This window comes from Strix aluco, chromosome 24, assembly GCF_031877795.1.
Source record: "Strix aluco isolate bStrAlu1 chromosome 24, bStrAlu1.hap1, whole genome shotgun sequence".
Taxonomy (NCBI): Eukaryota; Metazoa; Chordata; class Aves; order Strigiformes; family Strigidae; genus Strix; species Strix aluco.
Window position 1 is genome coordinate 10306360 of NC_133954.1, and position 20608 is coordinate 10326967.

Sequence of the window (20608 nt, forward strand, 5' to 3'; positions counted from 1 at the left end):
GGGGGCGCGGCCAGGCCGGGGCCGTCCCGGTAAAGCGGCGGCGCGGGCGGCGCGGCCCCGCACCATGGAGGGGCACCTGGCGCGCTGCAAGATCGTGGTGGTGGGGGACACGCAGTGCGGCAAGACCGCGCTGCTGCACGTCTTCGCCAAGGACTGCTACCCCGAGGTGCGGCGGGGGGCGGCGGGGCCGGGCTCGGCTGGGCTCGGCTCGGCGGGGCTGGGCTGGGCTGGGCTCACCTCTGCTCTCCCTTCCGTCCCCCCAGAGCTACGTGCCCACCGTCTTCGAGAACTACACGGCCAGCTTCGAGATCGACAAGCAGCGCACCGAGCTCAACATGTGGGACACCTCAGGTGGGCCGGGGGTTGCGCGGGGGGGGCGGCGGCGCTGGGCTCGTCCCTCCGGCCGAGGGTCTCCCCTTCCTCGGAGGCTGCGCCCCGGCTCCTGCCAGCTCCCCGGGCAGCCCCCCCGCCGCTCCGGGCCCTTCCGCAGGCTCCCGCTGCGGCTCCGCTGCCTTCGGGCGCTGGCAGGGCGGCCCCGGCCGTGCCGGTGCCCGGGGCAGCCCGGTAACGGCCCACCCGGCTCCGGGGTGCGGGGGCGGCGCCGGGGAAGCAGCGGGGCGCAGCTTGAGGAGGGAGAGCTCGCCCTGGAGAGGAATGCGCTGTCCTTTCATCGCGCTCCGCGACGGAGCGTCTGGGGTTCTCTGCGGTGGGTTTTTTTGGTTCGGTTTTGCCTCTTTGTGTCCTCAGTTGTGATTCTGCAGGAATCCGTGGGCACAGCTGTCCCAGCGCACCGGGACCCTTCCCAAACTTCACGCTGTCGTTCTGTGCAGGCAAGGGAAGTGCTTGATGCAGAGCTAATAAAAATATTGGCATCCAGCGAAGTTAATGCGCACCTTTTGATTTACCTCTGACAACCTTTTTGGAGTCTGTGCACACATGGCGCGGCCGAGCGCTCTGCTCTGGTGTACGTACATCACAGGCTGATGCGCTTTCCCTGTAATTTCTGGAGTCCTTATGACAAATGAAGTCCTCTCGGTGTCCAAGAGCAGTAGTAAATTAAAACGCGATTTAGGACTTTCTTTGCTCTTGCACACTCTAATTCCTTTTACATCCATCATAGGTGTAAGATCAGCACAGCTCTACCTAGAGCAGTGGCTTTACTGAGTCTTGGACTAGCTCTAACATGTGAAATGTGTTGGCTGAGTCTGCTCTGGAGCTTCCTGACTCAGGAGGCCTCACCTTTGCTGTTTTTCACTCCCTGAGACAAAAAGGGTCTCTTGCTTTGCCTGCAAGGATGCCGGCTCCCAGGGCAGCTCCTGGAGCCGGGATGAGGCGCTGGCTCCGCGCTTGCCTGGAGCTGTGCTGGAAGCACGGAATGGTGGCTGCCAGGTGGGAGCCAGTGCTTGGTGGACGGCGCTGGGCTGACGTGTCTGCGTGAAGCCCCTCAGGCACGAGGGCAGCGAAGCCGTCCTGGCCGACCCGGGGCCTCCCCTGCAGAGGGTTCCCTGGAGCTGCTCCGACGGGGTGAGTCCGGGCTGGGGTGCGCCGGGAGCGAGGGGTGGCGGACCCTGCGTGTGCCTGCACCCGCAGCTGGATCACCCCGTGGCTGGGGGGGTTCCCAGGGCGTGGACTTGTGCGGCCTGTGAGAGGGGACTGGGTGGGGTATCTTCGTTAGGCACTGAATGGCTTTGTGCCGAGTGTCTCTATGTGACAGGAGAAACTTCACCTTTTGAGGGTGCGGAAGCACACTTGATGCATTGTCTGCTTTTTAGGAATTCTCCAGAATGTTTGTCTTTGATCTTACAAATGTTAAAAGAAAAGGACACAATAGAAGGTCTTTAAAGCTGTGTATATGTATCTGATGCCTGCATCTGATGCTGTCACACATTCATTTTTACCCTTTCCAACAAAAGATAGAAGTTTGTCTCATATTTATCTCTATAGCCAAGAGCAAATGGACTTTGATTCTTTCTCCTTTCTCCTTATGAAAAATGTAAGACCTTTTAACAGCTTTGTTGTAGATATTTGCTACATAGTTTTTCAGATACATTCCCTTCTGTTGCAGCTTTGATTTGAAATACACAGGAGCTAGTTCTTCAATAAACAGTCCTGCAAAGCAATGCACAGCATTTTCTCTAGGAATCAAGCTGATAAATGTTAGCTGTGGGCTGCAAGCTGCTGTTGAATTTCCACTACCCTTGGGAGTTGTAAACAGGAGCTTTGGTAAAAGAAGTTTTGCACAGTAAAAGAAGCTGAGCTGAAGGGATTGAGAGTGGCTAATTGCCCTCCTCATGCAGAAGGACAGGCACTGGGGCGCACTTTCCCTTGTCTCTGTGCTACCTCCTGTCTCTTTTAAGCAGCTTCGCACGCAGGGGCTTATTGTTCACGATAAATTCCATCCCAGCAAGAGCGGGAAGGGAGGTGCTGGGAAACTGCTCCGCTCCTGTCAAGAGCGCCCTTTATATTTTAGACACTTGCCATCTCTTTGACAAGTAATTGGAACTGAAGGTCTCCTCCAGAAATCAAAAGAGAGACCTGGGCAGAGAAGCTGACTGCTGATTTTTTTTTTTTTTTTTTTTCCTTCCCAATTCCCCCCTGCCCCGTAGTTAGTGGTGAAAGTGGTCGGAGGCTCTGGAAGCTGCACAGGGTGAGCTGAGCCTCATCCAGCAGCAGGTGTGGGGCAAGAGCAGCCTGCCTGGAAAACTCCCTTTCTGCTGACCGAGCGCAGCCGCAGCCTACCTGGCCGCTTGGAAGTCCCGCTGGTAATCTCTGTGCAGACTGGGATGCTCCCTGGGGCTTGTAGTACCGGCTGGTACAAGTGTGTTGGAAAATGCAGCCTTTCAGGCTGAATTTGCCCCTCTTGCTAAGTGGCAAATGCAGGCTACAACATTAGCAGCTGGCGGGCAGGCAGTAAATCTAGTTAGAGAAATATTGCCATAGAGTGGACAGAAGTGATGGAGAGCGGAATGGCTCCCAAATTGTATTGAGGCTTCTGATTTCCTTTAAATGTCTTTTAACCCTTTGTCCATTGATTAGTTTTTCTGAGGTTGGAGGGTGACTCTGGAGAGTTTCCAGCACTGATAATCCTTCACGAGGATGAAATCTGTGCCACTCAGGGCAAATGCGAGGACTCTGCACCATCTGAAGTGCCTTAGGAGCCTACCAGAGAGAAAAGTGAACCAAGGTTGAACTTGACCCCTGTGCCGGGGTGCATGTCACGTTTGTTTCTGTTTCGGTTAGTCCCACCTCTGGCACACCATGAGAGTGAAATTGCTTCAGGTGCCATTTCACAGCACAGCAGGGGTGGGATGTCCCATCCCTTCCGTCCCCATGAAAGCCTGTGCCACATGCTGTTTTCTAAAGCCCCCGTTAAAAAGCAGTTTGACATCTTTGTGTGTGAGGGAAGGGGTGCGGAGCTGTCCTGGGTGGACAGGGCTCTGGCTCCAGTGGGCTGCCATGCCCTGGCACCTCTGCTCATGAGTCTTATGGAGCACATGGTGCTTTGCTGCTCCTCCTGCTCTCATTCTGGCAGATTCTTTTTTTGCTGCCTGTTGGCCGAATGTGCTCGGCACAGGAACAACTCCCCTGCATGGCGCCAGGATCTTGTGGCAGGGGGAAACTCCAGTTCGACGGGATGCCTGGTGGCTTGGGAGCCCTGCTCCCGAAGGGCTGGGCGACTCCCAGACCTGCAGTGCCGGTGCCCCAGACCTGTCGGGAAGAGCTTTCTTCCTGGCAGCCAGGTGGAGGGAGGGCGGGTGTTGTTGTGATCACTAGCAACGCTTTGCAAAGAGGGGGCGAGTTTCACTTCCGTGCTTCAGAGGTGTGAAGGGGAGTGTGGTTCCCACTGGGTGTGCACCGGGCAGGTGGGTTTTCCTGGGCGATGCGACAGCTGCCTTCCCTGTGGGATCAGGGAGTGTCCGTGGGTCTGTCCCGCTCTGGGAGGTCTCGTGCCTGGAGTGGAGCCGCTGCCATGCTCAGGTTCTGGTTCCTCCTTGGGGACCGGCTCTCGGTGCGTTCCTGCGGTGATGTGGGCATCGCCAGGACCCGCTGCCCACCCCTCACTGCCCACCCGGTGACCCCGCAGAGTCCCTTCCCTGGCGCTGGGCACTGGCCGGGGGAGAGACGGGCTCAGTGCTGGCAGGTCTGAGGCTTCGCCCTCCACCTGGGTTTTTGGTTTTGTTTCCAGTAGTAATAGGGAGGAAGCTACTCTGTGCACGCCAGCCTGGGCTCAGCTCTTTGAGTTTGGTTCACACACCCTTACGCCGGGAGGCTCTGCCTGCCTGCTGTCTCTGTGGCCCCTCGGCGCGGGCAGAGCAGCCATGTGGCCTGTGGCTCGGTGACCCGCTGGTGCAGACCCGGGAGCAGAGCAGAGCTGCCTGTTTCTGGTGGGGACATCTGTGCCAGTGGCTGGGGGGGAGGCCCAGGCCTGGCACTGTGTGTTGCGCATGATCACTGTCATCTTGGAGGGCTGCTGCAGAGGACTCTCCTGTCCGTTGTGGGCCAGCGGGATGCCCTGCTGCTGAGAGCCGCCGTGTCTGCCACAACCTGCGACGCTGCGAAGATCAGTGCCTGTGGGTCCCGCAGCGCCGCTTCGCCCCGCTCTGGGCTGCAGCTCGCAAGAGGGGAGTTGCACGGCTGCCAGTCCTTCGCTGGGGCTTCTGTCTCTTAAGCAGATGTGCTTTCAAGACAAGAATAACATTGTGAGTTGCAAATCCCCCTCCGCCTCCCTCTTTGCCTGTACTCAGCAAACAGTCTGCCTTGGTATGGCCTGTGTGGGAACCTACAGGCTGCGATAACAGATCCTTCTTTAGGGGAACTACAGAGGAATGTTGATGAGATTGGAGAGCTGAAAGGGGCCGGGTTTAGTGGTGGCATCTCCATGGATGCTGAGGCTGTCTGTGCCTGGATTCCCAGCGTGCGGCTCCAGGATTGCCATGGCTGCCTCTTCCAAAGTGCAAGAGCAAGTTCTGTCTTGGGAAGAGTTCAATGCCACTTGCACTCTGAGGCAGAGAAAAAATGTGGAGCTGCCCTTTCATACCAAAATACTCCTCCCATGCTCCCTGTTGAGGCTGGGAGCCTGAGACCAGCATACTTGTGTTTTGCCTCAGCACAAATACGTAGTTAAGCCTAAAAATACGTGCAGCTGGGTCACATTCTCAGGCAGGTCAGTAACCAGTCAGACAGAAGTTTAAAGAGTTGCAGCAGAAACATCAGCAGAAATGCTTGTGCTGGAGTGGGTGGAGGATGGACCTGAGAAGACATGACATGACATGACAGTCCCCCAAGGAGCGTCTCGCTGGGCTGGGCACGGTGTAGGGGTGTTGTGATGCTGTGTGGCTCAGGGGTGGAGGCTGCTTCTCCTGCCCCTCCCCGCAGCAGCATCTGTCCTTTCCCCTGTGGACCCGGCGGCTCAGCCTCTGCGGGGCTGTGGGGTGTCCTGGGAGTCACGGGGGTGCCGGGCAGGAACGGTGACGTTGGCAACAACCAGCCGGCCCTGTTGGCTGCTGCGACCTTGTAGGCAAGGAAGGGCTTTCTGTGGGGCGGGTTTGTTCCCGGCCCTGACGCAGACCCCTTCCCCCAGCACGGACGTGACCCGCTCTCTCCTGGGGGCAGGACAGCACCGCTCTGCTCTCCCCGTTTCTTCTGTCAGTCTGGCTGCTCCCTGGCACCTCCTGATCCTGCTTTAATGCCGATTTAACCCACGTTTAGGGCAAGTGGAAGCTTCCTGTCGAGGCGGTCACGTAAACAGACCTGCAGAAACTCCCTGGAGCAGGGCAGTCACACCCCATCCTCTGCCTGTGGTGGCTTGCCTTTCTAATAGCCCTCACCCGGGGTGGTGCTCAGGGTGCCCCTCTCGCCCCACCAAACTGCCTGGGATGGCTGATGGGGACGGCAGGAGGCTCTGCGGGAGGGTTGGCTCTGAAGGAGCCGGTCAGCCTGTGCCCCGGGCCCCGTATGCGCGGTGAGGACATGGATGCAGCTTTCCTTTTGCACCAGATTCTGAAGATAAAATCAAATCACTTGATTAAGCTTCACAAGTGTACAGGCCCAGCCTTCCCTGTGGGGAGGAACCTTATCTGGTAGTCAAGCAGTCAGGGAGGGATCTGCTGCTTATGCACAGCAAACCTGAAATGTGCAACATTGCATAAAGATAATTGTGTTCGTTCCCCAAAGCCAGAGCGTGTGCTGGTTGTGCTGTGGGAATCTGTTGCCACTCCTAGTCCTTGTACCCCATAGAAGGGATGACAGGCAGGTTGTGGCCCTTGTGATGTGGCAAGAGTGCCAGGAAGGGACTTCTGGCTCCCATTTGTCTCCCTTGCCAGAGCCATAGGTGTGATTTCCAGTGTGCTTGTGAGGGAGGAGCCTGAATGAGCTACGGCCTCTGCAGCCCTCCCGCCCCAGACACTCAGTGCTGCTGCCCCAGAGATGCCAGCAGGGACTTTGACAAGGAGCTTCCAGAGCTGCCTCCTAATTGCAGAGTGAGGTTTGCATCTGAGCAAGCTCCTCTGAACCTCTGTGAGCTGCATGTGTGAGATGGGGCACAGGGTTGGGATGAGGCAGAAGCACCCTGTGCCTGCCTGAGCTGGGGATTCCTCTGCTGGTAAATCCAGCAGAACAGCCTCCTCCCGAGTGACAGGTTTCCAGTAATAAGATCTGGAGAGGGGCCCAGAAATGCCACCTCAGCCCGTGCAAATACCATTCTCTTAATCCTGATGATGTCTGTCCTGAAGGTATGTCAGCTGGACTGTTTAGTACTTTACTCGTTTTTGTCCATGCACCATAAGAATTAGGAGCAGAGGTTAATCGTCCAAGCTGACTAGCTGTTGTTTCTGTCATGCACTTTCCAGACGGTTGCTTGTTCCATATCATGGAATGGTTTACTCCTTCCCTACACTTCAGGCGTTTGCAGTGATGTTGCACACACAAGAGAAACATCATGATCCAGGCATGAGAGAAACTTGTAGAAGTCCTGGGGACAAAGTTCAGCGTCCCTCAGAGGGCTGGACAAGGGGTGGTTGCAGTAGTGGCTGGCAGTTCCTCCGCTGCTTCCTGCCTCCCTCCAGCTTCGGGGGGGTCCTCGTTTCTCCTTGTTTCACCCACTTTCTCTCTGGCAGGCAGGGCTTTGTGTCCTGTCAAGTCAACTCTCTGACCCTGACCTTGCTGGCCATCAGGGTCTTGAGAGTTGGGGCCCTCCCCATCGTGAGGCTGTCATACCCGAACTTCTGAAGAGCAAATTGTGACCCTCACTTGGGTCAAACCTTCCCGAGGCCCCGCCTGGGAGGGTGGCGGGATCGCCGCTTGCCCAAAGCCTGCCATTGGAGGGGCTGCGCTGGTGAAAGCTCTGCCCCTGGGGCTGTGGCGGGGGTGGCCTCGAGGGAAGCCGCAGCCTTTGCCGGGTTGTGTTGTCGCTGGGGCAGAGCCAGGGGACCCTGAGCAGTGTAGGGCCCATGGTGCTGGCAGGGACGACAGCGCGTCTTTACCAGCCCAGCATTTCGCGTGCTGACAGCCAGCTCTGCTGCGGAGCGGAACTTGGCACGATGGCGGCTCAGTTTGAATATTTCACCAGGTCTGCTTTGCTCTTAGTGCCACTCACTTTAACCTCTAATGTCACTAATTGCTGCTTCTTTCATAATTGTGACCCTGGAGTTGTCGGGTCTGGGCTTCAGACCATGGTACTGCCAGAGCTCATCGTTACCAGTATCTCCGAGTCTGTCACCAGTGCTTTAATTCCTGTCTCTGCCACTTGTCACTCTCTGGGCTGGACGCTAATGAGCACTGTATTAGTGTCAGAAGCATGTTTTTTGTATCAGTGGGATCTGCATTATCCTCCCCTTCCAGACAATAATCAGCCAGGCAGGGTCAGGGATCCTTAACCTGTCTCTGAGCCCCAGCTGAGCGGGGACCTGCAGGGTACTTGGGAATATTGCTGTGGTTTATCAATCTTCAAACAAAAAAATCCTCTGATTTTCTTTCAGGAGAGAGGGTCTGATTTCACGCTGGGAGGATGAAGTCAGCCTCTGAACTCGTGATGGTTCAGATCATTGTCTCCCTGATGTGCAGCTATTGCAGTCTGGGAGGCTGCAGTGGCTCGTTTCCTGGTCTCCTGTTTATGAAGCTGGTCAGCACTTAGGATACAGGCAATGAGGAGGGCATTTGCATATTCTGGTCTGTCCTGTGCCAGGCACGCTGAGCTATTGCTCTTCAAACGTTGCCTTCTGCCTTTCTATAAAGGCAACTAAAACCTTCAAGGCAGGGACCTGCGTCTGCAGTTTACTGTGCTCGTGGTTCCTCCTAAGTGCGAGATCGTCTCTGAGAAGCCCTTTGTTGGCAACGCCTGTTCCTGGGCTCGGGGGGGCCCAGCTCCCTGGCTCCCACCGGCGCCTCGCAGGAGGAGATGTCTTGGGGGGTCTGGCCAGCAGGATGCACCCCCAGGACCCCCCCGGGAGGCTGCTGCGACCACGCAGGGGGTGGAGGTGGCCGTGGGCACGGCGGCTGGCGGTGAACATGAGCAGTGTGTCAGCGCAGGTGCTTCGTCCTCTGGAGCAGAGACCTGGGCTGGTCGTGAGCTCAGTCGGGGAGCTCCCGGGCCTGGCCCATGACCTGCCCATTCCCAGTGCCGGACACGCTGCTCTGTGGCCGAGCTGTGTTGAGTAAAAGGACTGCGGAAGAAAAGTTTCCTTCTTAGTCTGCCCCAGTCAGATGGAGGGACTGGGCACGACCTTTGGGGCTGTTTAACTGCTGCTCTCCAGCGTTCCCTGCGGCTGAATTCCTCATCGCCCTCCGCCGTAAACTCTGCCATTGTTTCTCTGGGCTGATTTCCCCTTTTCTAACAGTGGGAAATATTTCAGGGTGACTCCGTGCCCTCTTTTTGTATCTGCAGAGGAAATGGCAGCTCTGGAGTGTCCTGGATGTCTCAGAAAAGCAGCCGAGATTTTTGCGGGCTCACCATGGGGACTGGCCTCGCCGCTGCACCGGGGTGTCTGGGACAGCTGCCACCTCGGGCCTTTCATTCTCGGCCAGGTTTTCAACCCAGCGTTTTTATGTCTTCACCTCGGTGGGCCCTGGGAGGAGACAATGGCCGGGCTGTTGCAGGGCTGGGTGCCTTTCTCATGCAAATAGCTGCGGGCACCGGGAGAGCCCTGAGCCCCGGAGCTTGGCCCCCCGGTGGGGCAGGATGGGGCTGAGGGTGGGGGGCACCCCCCGGCTCGGCCCTGGCTGTTGCCATCTCGTTTCCCCACAGCTTTCGGCACTGCCATGGTCTGATCTGGGAGCAGCTGGTGGGGTTGTTCACCATCTGCCAATTGTACAGAGATTTCATTTTCCATCTTAAAGGTGTAATACAAATAAATTACATTATTATTATTATTATTAACACCTTCATCATCATCTGCCCTAGCAGAGGAACGACTCATCCTGAAAGCCGTCACACTCCTCTAGTCTCAGCCGGGCCGGAGCGCTGGCGGGGGAGCGCACGCGGTGATGGAGCGTGACATCCTGCTCGCACACCCGCCTGCGGCGCGGAGCCGGGGAGTGGGAAGGGGCTCGGAGCCGTGCCCCCGCGCGCAGGCCTGGCCTCTAGTCAGCAGTTGCTCTGATGAATTTCTTTGCAACAAAAGGCCGCTTGGAGCTGTGAGTTTAGCTCCAGAAAGCCCTGCTTGACCTCAGGAAATGCTGAGCACGTGTGCTGGTGCACAGCAGCTCCAAGGGTCTGAGCCCCCGTCTCGGGAAGCGCCGGAGGGCCACGCGCTGGTGGGGCTTGGTGAGGGACGGTTTGGACCCAGGGCAGCGGAGGGGATGGTCTCCTCGTGTCCGATGCTGGCTGCGAGCCATGCACAGGGAGAGGATGCGGAGACAGCTGCGCCTTGGTCCTGTTCTGACAGCGTTGTCCACCGGACAAATGCTTGGCTGAACCGGCGGTGGGATTTGTCTAGCAGAGAGGAGATCGTCTGCAGTCTCTGAAGGCTGCTGCTTGTCTGGCACCACTGGGCGGGGAGGTAACCCGAAGCTCTTTGGGCTTGTGGATGCAGCGCTCCAGAAAGCTGGGATGAATTTCTGCTTCATTCTGTGAAGGATGTTCTTGGCTGTCCCTGCAGAAAGCAGCATGCGCCGCAGCGTTGCTGGCTCTGTGGGGAGAGTTTACAGCGAGCCCTCTGAGACAAGTGCAATGCTGAAAAATTTAAGTCTTGGCAGTGCTCGTCTCTGTTTCAAGCCAGAGCTGGCTGGGGTTGCGGGAGCCCCTTGCAGAGCAGATCATGGCTCTGCATGCGTATGTGCTTTCCTGGTTTGTAATGTGCTGTTGTTGGAGGGAGGGTGCCCGTGTGCAGAGGCTCATTATCTCTCAGAACAGCTAATAAGGAACAAATGAAGATTAACACTATGTTGGTATAGATGAAACTGCACATTTCAGCCCCCTGCCTGAGAGGGGCATCTCTGAGTCACAGTGCCAGGCATTTCGAGGGGCTGCTGGCTGATATGAAAGAAGAGCTACTCATGGCTGTATCCGCCCCTGAATTGCAGACAACAACCGCATGGATTTTATTTTTAAGCTGGTTTTTGGCTTGCTCCAATTTTCTCTCTTTAATCACAAACAGATGCACATAGGTCCTGTTTCTTGCAAACCTGGGTGCCAAGTGGGAGAATGACTCATGCAGCAAAGGAAGGCTGGGTCTGCAGACACGGGCCTTGGTGCACGTGTGTTCGGACGTGTCAGACTGTGGGTCTCTGGGGTGTCTTGCTGGAGTATCTGAAAGGTGTCAAGTGCTCAGAATCGATGAAGCTGAAGACCTGGGGTTGGGGGAGCTTGAGGCTTTAGGGTTTGTGGGTTTTTTTAATTGGTAGTCAATGAAAAAGCAAGAGATGCAAAAAGTAGAATAATCATCCCCCAAACAGCATTTCCTGATTCAGTAGAGACCTCTCTAAAGAAAGCCGGAGCTGACCTAGGGCTGGAGCACGGGCTGTTACCGCAGCTCCCCTGCCCTCTCCGTCCGGGCCCTGGGACGGGGCAGAGGCTTCCGCAGCCGAGGCCGGAGCGCGGGCTGTTACCCGCTGCTGCAGTGTCTGGGGAGCGGAGCTGCCAGCGAAGGTGCCAGCGGCTGCTCCTGCTCGTGAGAGTTGGAGCAGAAAGTTAATGAATGCAAAGGCCATTTTGATCTCATTAAGCAAATTAAGTTCGTGACCTAGTGCATCCCTTCCCTCAGCTCTTCCCGCCAGCACAGGGATCTTCGCTCCTGTGGTCCCGGGTGGTGAGAGCACGAATCCTGGCACGGCGGTGGGGATGGTGGAGGTTCTGCAGGATAACGGAGGGGCCGTGCTCGGGGATGGTGGAGGTTCTGCAGGGTAACGGAGGGGCCATACTCAGGGATGGTGGAGGTTCTGCAGGATAACGGAGGGGCCGTGCTTGGGGATGGTGGAGGTTCTGCAGGATAACGGAGGGGCCGTGCTTGGGGATGGTGGAGGTTCTGCAGGATAACTGAGGGGCCGTGCTCCGCAGCACTGGCTGCTGCGGGGAGCAGCGGGTTGCTATGATACGGTTTGCTGTGGCAATGTCTGTGCTGAATGGAGCCAAAAACCACCTTTACAAAAGGAGCGTTCCTGGGCTGGGAGAGGGCAGATTTATCTGCAGTGTTTATGTAAAGCTGAGGACCTGCAGGGAGAGGATGTGTGTGGGAACGCTTTTCTCCAGTGTGTGCTGGGGCCCCAGTCTGGAGGCAGACGCCCTGATGCGTGTGGGGGAGCGAATGCGGCTCAGTTAAAGGACCCAGCAAATCCAAGCATGCAGATCAGTGCTGGAGCTCACATCCCATCGGTAAACTCACACCAGACTGAAAACTCTGTTCAAAGGGGAGCTCAGTGCTACTGAGCTTGGTGCTGCCTTGGAAAGCAGCCTGGTCCTTAGCGGAACTGGGTCACCTTGCTGCACTGCAGGAGCACAGGAGGGAGGGTTCGCTAGTGCCAGCTCTGCCAGTCGTGAACTGCAGCAGCTTGAGCCTGGACCAAGGTCAGAAATCTCCACGCCTCAACAGCGGGTTGCCCTGGCTTACTGTGCCGCCTTGTGCACCAGCCTGCAGCCCCTGTCCCCCGAGCTGACCAAGGCACCACAGGGACTGGCTCATTTCCATGCAGGGAACATGACTTTCCCTCTAGGAAGAGAGCTGGCCTCTGCAGAGATCAGGGTCTGTTTCTTCTGTGCGGGATCCCAATCTCTTCCCAGTGACTTTGCAGGAGCAGAGACCGAGGCTGCAGCTTCTCTCAGTGGTGGGAGCGGGGGTGCAGGTGCCTGGGACTGGCAGCAGCATGGCTGGGTCTGAGAGCTGGAGATACCTGTAGCTGGTTTTGCTGTGAATCCATGTGCATGTCGAATCCCAGGGTGCTGGCCCCAGGCTCCGTGAGGGCGGTGGGGGCTGCATGGGCACAGCCGGGGCTGCGCGGGTTGGAGCACGCCCTGAGCTCTGGGCTGTGGAGGCCCCCGTGGTGGCTGCTGTTGGCATCTTGCTGTGAGCTGGTGTTGCGGGGGGGGGGGTGGCCAGTCTCTGGAGCTGGGCAGGTTTGGGGAAGACAACGCACGTGGGCGCCTGGCCTGCCCCGGGTGGGCTCTGGGCAGAGGAAGGAGCTGTCGTGGCCAGGTCTGCTCTCCTGGCTGAGTCTTGCAGAGGGATCTGGGGTGTTTGCAAAGCACCTGGTGTGCAGAGCTGTGCTGGAGGGGCTGTACCTCCCTCCGTGTCGTACTTCGTACGCTGTACCTCCCTCCGTGCCGTACTTCGTACGTCGGTTGTGAGCCCCATTGCAGGCAAGAGCCAGGGTCAGAGCCCCTGCAGAGAATCAGCCTATTCTCCTCTGCGCTTACCCCAGGCAGATTCCCATCCTTCCGGAAACACAAGCCACCATCATCCATAATTCATCAGGTGCTGAACTTCATCAAGGAGCCACCTGACACCCGGGCTGGGTGCTCCACCCTCCTCCGGGGTGGGAAAGTGCCGGGTCCAGGCGTCCCGAGGGGCCAGGGCAGGAAGCGCATCCGGTTTCCTCGGCCCTGGGGTGGGCGATCCTTCTTTCGGAGGAGATGGATTCAACAAGGACTCTGGTGTCTCTGCTTCCCCTTTTCATAAATAAACATCTGCTTCTCATCCCTCCAGGAAGTTTAAGCCATTGTAGAGCCAAATATAAAACCAAAACAGTGTTTTAAAGTAGCGATGAGCGGATTGCTCCGTTACCGTTTACTGAGGCATCTACAATCACGCACAGAACACACTTCAAATAAAAACATTGTGGGACAATGACTTTAATGCCTGAAATTTGCATCGGAGGTGTGTGTGCATGTGTGTGTGTGTGTGGCAGAAGCTGTGCAGGATTCAGGCTAGGCTCTCTGCCTGCACAGAGAAATTCTGCAGAATACAGAATCATCCCCTCCAATTTATAGCTTGTTCACCAAATCCTGTCACATCTTTTGTGTGCCAAAAAGCATCTGTCTGGCTTTTTCCAGCACAAACCCAGATGAAAAGGCAATTCTTTTTTTACCTGTCTTAAATTCTCACAATCTGTGTGAGCAAGATCTCCTGTGTAAAGATAGCAAGAGAGGATGAAAACCAGCAGCAGCATTCCCTGTCTTCTCTCAGCCACACCTTTCCACCATTAGTGGTACAGCAACTGCATGACAAGTAACAGGACACATACGCAAGTGGTGGAGAGAGGCATGTGCTGCTCCACAGCATCACAGTCCTGCCAAGCTCCTTTCTCTGCAGTGAGCCAGCGTGCCCTGGCAGCACAGCTCCACCGCCTCTTACTTGCCAGATGCTTACTAGGGAGGGAGAGGGATACAAAACTTGCATTTATTTCCACTCTGCAAAGGGATAAATGTAAGAGCACAGGGACAAAACCTCTGACTTCCACCCCTAAACAGAGGGACCAGATCCTCTGCAAACCAAACTGTGCTGAAATCTGATGGTGTCTGGTCACTGGTCAGAAGCTTGGGCCAACATCCCTTATCTCAGACAGAACAGTTTGCATCACGTTGCAATGTCTCCAGTTCTTACTGGAATTAAAGATCTCCTTGCCTGGCAGAGAGGACTGGGGCTCCTAGCCTGCCCCTTCAGGTAATGAGTCAGTGGGATGAGACTTTCTGCTCACCACTCTCCCCCCACCCCTCTCTGCAGGATCAGCGTATTATGATAATGTCCGTCCCTTGGCCTACCCAGACTCAGATGCTGTGCTCATCTGCTTTGACATCAGCCGCCCTGAGACCCTGGACAGTGTGCTCAAGAAGGTGAGTGCCCGGGGCGTTGCGGTGGTGTGGTGGGTCCTCTGCAGTCGCCCTGGGGCCCCTCCTCCCTGGGGCTGTCACCAGGGCTGAAACCCTGTGGCCAAGCCTTGGCTGGAGTTTTCGTGGTCAGGTGAGGGTGGTCGGCTGCTGCGGATCCCTATGTGGTCTGTGCAGAAAGCAAGATATTTCCATTTGAAAGGAGCCCAGTGAATGGTGTAGCTCATGGTAGCTTGCAGCATGTGTGGGGAGACTGTGTGTATGCACACATACAAATGTGGGGAGAGAGAGAAATGTAGGGCATTTCTTCTATTTTTCGTTACGACCTTGGACAGCATTGTGCATCTCTCGTTAGCGTAACCACCAGGGAGTGTGCTGTGGATTGCTTGCAGTGGTTGAGAAGGGGCCCCTGGTGCCTGTTTCCATGCAAGTAGAGAGCTCAGTTTTTTGGCTGTCCTCTCAGTTCAGCATCTGCACAGTAAGAAAGACAGCAATCAGTTCCCCATAGCTTGACAACAAGAATAATGAGCTGTGGCACTGAATTTTAAGCCTGTGAATGAATAAAACGAGATGGCACAGTGCCAGTGGACTGGATAGCACGCAGGGCCCTGAACACCGTCTGCCCTGGCAGAGCTGGCTGGCCACGCTCTGTGTTAGCAGCCGAGAGTTTTCTACCTGCAGGTCAGTGCCTTTCAGCAAAGCAGGTATTTCCAGCTGCCAGGTCTGGCAGGTCCTGGAGAGCCCCACCAGGCTGGGGATTCGCTCGGAGCACGCTGGCTGGCCGCCCAGCAGGTCTCTGCACACCACGCTCTGGGTGGCACCCAGGGAGAGGTTCCCATGTGAGGCTTTGCTCCGAGGTGCCATGAAGTCCAGCAACTCAGGATGCTGCTCAGGGGAGAGGCTAAATGGCCTCCTGGCCACTCACATCCCTTGGTCCTGGCCGTTCCCTGCCTCCTCCCATGAAATTCAGGGAGCTGTGGTTTCAGGGAGCTCTCCGCCGTGCAGCAGAGCTGCAGAGCTCACTGGCGGCTGCACCCTGTCCCAGAGGCAAGTCTCGGCTGGCATCTCGTTTGTGAAGCTCTTTGAGACACTGAGGCGTGGAAAGCTCTGCAGAGCAGTGATTCCCGGAGCTGTTCTCCCCAGTGAGCCCCAGGCTGCCAGGGCTGGACTGGCCACTGTCTGAACAAGTCGCATTGTACTGGCTGCCCTCTTGGCCTCTCCACATTTTGCCAAACGTGCTGAAGCAAGTGCCTCTTACTCAGCTGCTGGGAGGGCTGAGAAGTGGGTCTGTGTCTCAGAAGTGTCCTGGTGAGGGGACAAAGACCCTTCATATAACTTGGTCAATGGCTCAGTGTTCATTTCTAAAGCAGCTCCCGGGTACCAAGTGTGCTGGGTGGAGGGAGGCGTGTTTCATGTGGACTGGAAGAGTTCTCTGCTCAGCTTGGGAGTCAGCAGAATAATAATGCAAGCAAATCACTTATACCTTAATGAGATGCAAACCCATCAATAATTAGCTGGGGTTGGGATTTATTTACATGTCTCTGCACACTCTTCATGTGAGTCCGCACTGCTCAATGCACGGTCTTCCCTGCGCAGCCTCGCAGATGCTTTGAGTACTGTTAGGCAATGTCTTTTTGATATGGTGACTTAAAATAAACCTTAAATCACAGGGGATTTCTTAAGTGCCTCCAAGTAGATGCCTTGTTTCCTTTGGTGCAGGCTTGCAGCCTATGGAGGTGAGGAAAATTCCTAAGACACCATGAAGTTGAAATGGGTTTTAGCTTTTGATATCAGCCGAATAAGGAAAATAACACTCCCTATTCAAGCCTCAGGCAAAAATGCTAATGCAGCAAAGGAAATCTTTATTATTGCTGCCCTTCTGATGCCTGGACTGCCTGTACAGCGTGTACAGTTGAAGGGAAGGAGCCATCTGAGAGAATGCAAAGAAGCAGCTCTTCGTTTCAAACAAAGCAGGTTTTTGTGGGGTGGTGCCTTCATTCTGACAATTCTTGATAGCAGAGCAAATCTGAGGCTCCCCAAGACATCAGTCATGTGAGAAGAGGGTCGCACCTCTCTCCACAGGCAGGGGAGCCCTATGTCATTACAGATAGCCGTGACCTCTGCCTGGTAAGAACAGACCCTATAGCTCAGTCCCTTCGAGATTTTTCATCCTTCAGGTAAATTAGGGTGTTTCAGTTCCAGCTCCAAAAGAGCTGCATCGTCATCCTCTGGTGGGTGTGTTAGCCCTTGACGCTGTGTGGCTGTGACACCAGAAGTCTCCCAGAACAGGGCTGTGGGCTTGGTTTTCTTTCCCCTTCTAATTGCCTAAGGTATACGCTTAACCATCAGTTAGTGTAGCAGGAAATTGCTAATTCCAAGTGACATCTTTGCCTGGGTAATCTCTATTTATCATCTGCCTCCAACTTCAGAAACACTAGATAAGTAACAAGGGTGTTGATATGCTGATGGGGCTGTACAGGTCTCCCCTGGGGGAGGTCACAGGTGATGGTTTTATTTACTGCTGTGGACACTTAGCTGCACATTGGGCATTAATTTTTGGAGCTCTGAAAGGGACCGTTAGTGCAAAGGAGGTGGATGCTTGCCCTGGCCTTCTCCTTCCATTCCTTCAATTCTTTATTTCCCTGGCTGCAGCTATGCTCTGAATATCTTAATGTCTTTAACATGTGGCTCCCAATAATAAACAAATGATGAGTATGTTGTGCAAAGAGCTCCCTGCTGACCACGGATCAAAGGTCCAGCGAGGCTGACCTTCGGAGTCCCAGATCTGTGCCCCAGACTGTGTGGTCATTAATTTTCCATGGTCATACCCACGAGTGGTCTCCCATGGCCTAGTGCAGGGGACTCCAGCTTAAACAGGTTTGCAGGGCATATCTGGAACAAGTGAGCATATGGTTATCCGAGAGGCACTCTGAGCGTTCCCATCCTTGCCTGTGGCAGTCTTTAAAGTGCCCTGATGAGCTAATCAGTCTCTAAACAGCTGTGACCCCTGTTTGGAAAAGCCACACACACCAAAGTCCCTGGTTTTGGCCTCTGAAGTCTGCTTTCCAAACCTGATCCCATCTGAGCCTCATGTTATATTCAGAACACCAAAAGCTGCCTGTCCCCATGTTTCCTGTCTGCAGCACAGTCTCCAGAGCTGCTCCTGGCCTGTGTCGCCACTGAGAGCCCCTGCTGACCGTGGTGACCACCATTGCCCGTGCCCCTTCCCCTCATCCTGAAATATGGGTGTACAGGCTGCAGCAGGGCCAAAACCAGCCTCGGTAATGGCACTGGGCTCCATAGGTTTGAGGCAAGAGACCTAAAAGTGCTAAAAGTGGCATTGCAGTGGCTACCAGTAGCCATCCTGGTACCCTGACTGGTCCAGGCCAGGACAGCTTGGCAGCGCGTGCTGGTGGTCAGGAGGTGCTGGGACCCCGAACCGCCGCAGTCGTCATTCCTCTGCTGCTTGCTGGTGGGAGCAGGAGAAGCTGTGGGCCAGCCTGGTGGGCTCTGCCGAGGTGGTGAGGCACGGAGGCGTTTGGCTGGGTGATGCTGTCCGGTCGGAACTGATGACGTGACTCTCCTGGCCTGTCCCCGCCTCCAGTGAGTCCTGGATGGGACTCTTGGCCTGGTTAGAGGGGAGCGATGAGCTGAGACCCTGGGATTGCCGTTGTTGTCCCAGCCTTGACCCTTTTGCAGGCTGCCTGCTGCCAAAATTAACTTGACCTGGAGGTGCCACTGGGCCTCTTGAAGTGTCTCATACACCAGCAGCCCCTGAGCACCTTCTCCCTCTTGTCTCCTCCCCAGTGGCAAGGGGAGACTCAGGAGTTCTGCCCCAACGCGAAGATTGTGCTGGTTGGCTGCAAGCTGGACATGCGGACAGACCTAAACACGCTCCGGGAGCTTTCCAAGCAGCGCCTCATCCCTGTGACGCACGAGCAGGTGTGTTTCAGCAGCCGTCCCTGCAGGGCTTGGGGAGGTGATGTGGGGGCTTCTCTGCAGCACCTACTAGTACAAGGAAGCTCAGCAGCAAGTGACCCGCTGTGCCCAGGTCTTGGTCTGAAGCTGGTTTGATCTTGGCTCACAGACTCCGAGCTGCTCATGCTTACAGCACTCTTTTCCCCAGCTCTGGCAGACCTTGCCCTGATGCTCTGCTGAACAGCCCCCTGGTTAGTAGCTCAAAAGTCTTTCCTCAAAGGCGGTGGAGATCCTGATTGGACAAGTTGGACTGGAAAAAGGGGAGTGTTGTGCTTCTGCATCTCCTAGTTCAGTGCAGCTCTTTCTGCTCCGAGTGACTCTCCAGCTCAGGTTCTGTGCTGGGGCAACACTGCCGGGGGGGACAAGCCACAGCTGGGGGGTCTGAGGGTCTGCTGCCAGGCTGCTGTGGCCACCAGTGGACCCAGCAGGCCCTCCGGGACGGCCCAGGGGTCCCATCTCAGTGGCACAGTGCAGGGTTGCTCTGTGCCTGGCTTGGTGTGTGCAGAGCAGGTCCCAGATGACTGTCCCGGTGAGAGGAGCTGTCCAGGCCCTCGGCCGCAGGGGTGGCACTGCGTCAGTGAGAAAGTGCAACTGATTCAGGGTCCCGCGCCTGGCAGCACTGGCTGCTTGGGAGGCCATCCTCACGTCTGGTGCTCTCATAGACACTTGCACTTTGTTTATAGAGGTGATGAGTAAACGTTGTGAGAGAGACGGTGCTCTGACAGGGCTGCCAGCACAGGCAGGGCTGATGGTGATGTGAAAGGATGCTCCTTGCAGAGCACTGGTGTCTTAACCTTCTTCCCTCTTCCTCCCACTCTCTCTGGACTGCAGGGCAGTGCGCTGGCACGGCAGATTGGGGCGGTGGCCTACGCAGAGTGCTCCTCCAAGGTCTCGGAGAACAGTGTACGGGATGTGTTTCATGTGACCACACTTGCCTCGGTCAACAGGGTGCACAAGAACTTGAAGCGCAGCAACTCCAAACGGGGACTGAAGCGGGCATCACAGATGCCTGGCAGGACAGACTTACTGAATGACACAGAGATCAGGAAAGACCGAGCCAAGAGCTGCTCCATCATGTGAAAAACAGGCTGTAAATAATGTGTGTGTGTTGTCCATTTTGTACAGTAACTGGCTGAGACAAGGGCATGGTGCTGGCTGCAGGAGCCAGCCTGCCTTTCCAAAGCCTTTCTCTCAGTCTCTAGGGCTGAGCAAAGGTCTCAGCTGCAAACCGGGGTGCACGAGTTGCCCCCCACCATGGAGACTTCTGGGTTAGCTGCTGCGGATTGCTTGGGGTGAAGGAACCACTTGGCAGAGGAGCGTTCAGGTGCTGGAAGGTCTGTGACTGGGTGAAACAAAGCAAAAGGGAGAGATCCTGTGTGTGTGTGCCACCTTCCCGTACCCACGGCCCAGCCGCTGTGCCTGTGTGCAGCTGTACAGCACATACAGCGCAGGGCAGTGGGCTCTGTGGGACCTGGGCTGGAGGGCGGGAGGTGGGTGTAGTTGCTAGCAGCAGAGTGTGATCAGGAGAAGGTATTCTACCAATCTTCATTTAGAAGAGAAATTATGTTTGAGGTGGTGCTGCCTTCAGCTGGGCTGGACAGCAAATCGCCATGGAAGGTGCAGGTCTGGGCCAGAGCTGGGAGGGAAGGCACCCTGGGAAGGAGCCTCAACCTGTCCAGACACCATGGTAGTTCACCTCCTGAGAAGAAAATACATAGGTGGCTCTTTACATGGTATTTTAGATACTTGAACTCCATTTGAAATGCAGCAGAGTGGATCTGGCTCCAAGGGAGAGGTCTATCCTGGTAGATGCATCCTGAGAATTGTGGTTCCCTTCAGCAAGCAAATGCCACTTGGGAGGTTGTGTCCCAGCTGGTGACAGCCTGGTTACTCATCAGACTGCTCCCTGCCACGGGCAGCTGTGTTTCCGAGGCACACAGCTTCTGAAAAAGCAGACTGCAATAACTATCCATATCCTCCTCTCCACCCATTTCCAGCTGCTGATTGTGTTGCATGGTGCTGTGTTTGTCTGGTACAGATAACCAAAAAGATTATAAGCCTCTCTGCACCCTGTCTCCACCATGGCAGTGGGAGGGAAGGTGCTCCCTGCCCCTCTTGCCCTGCTGTACAGCCTCCTCCCAACACTTCTCATTGCTTCTGCTGCTGCCCTCTCTAAATGCCTTTGACTACAGTGTTAGCCTTGACTTAATGTCACATAGACACTTTAAAGAAAAAAGAATCTGCTCCATTGCCAGATCCAGCTGTGTCAGTGGGCTACAGAAAACAAATAAACATTGTTGGAAAATGCATAGTGCTTGACTCTGTTCGTTTTTAATAGTCAAACCAGGCATCCTCTCAAAATGTCTTACTGCCTAA

The 20608-nt window shown here is 55.7% G+C and overlaps 1 protein-coding gene across 1 annotated transcript; it reads left to right on the plus strand.

Moving 5' to 3' along the window:
- RND2 (Rho family GTPase 2) lies at nt 1-20541 on the plus strand. The gene is made up of 5 exons (XM_074849704.1): nt 1-166; nt 264-351; nt 14151-14260; nt 18062-18196; nt 19064-20541. The coding sequence occupies exons 1-5, from the start codon at nt 65-67 to the stop codon at nt 19310-19312; spliced, it is 684 nt and encodes a 227-aa protein (XP_074705805.1). The 5' UTR covers nt 1-64; the 3' UTR covers nt 19313-20541.
- The last annotated feature ends 67 nt before the right edge of the window (nt 20542-20608 follow it).

What these genes read in the sequence shown, in the direction of transcription:
- RND2 (XM_074849704.1), top strand. Translation starts at nt 65, where the DNA reads ATGGAGGGGCACCTGGCGCGCTGCAAGATCGTGGTGGTGGGGGACACG. An exon ending in CAACATGTGGGACACCTCAG is followed by an intron (nt 352 to 14,150) that starts GTGGGCCGGGGG and finishes CCCTCTCTGCAG; the next exon opens with GATCAGCGTATTATGATAAT. An exon ending in TCCCTGTGACGCACGAGCAG is followed by an intron (nt 18,197 to 19,063) that starts GTGTGTTTCAGC and finishes TCTGGACTGCAG; the next exon opens with GGCAGTGCGCTGGCACGGCA.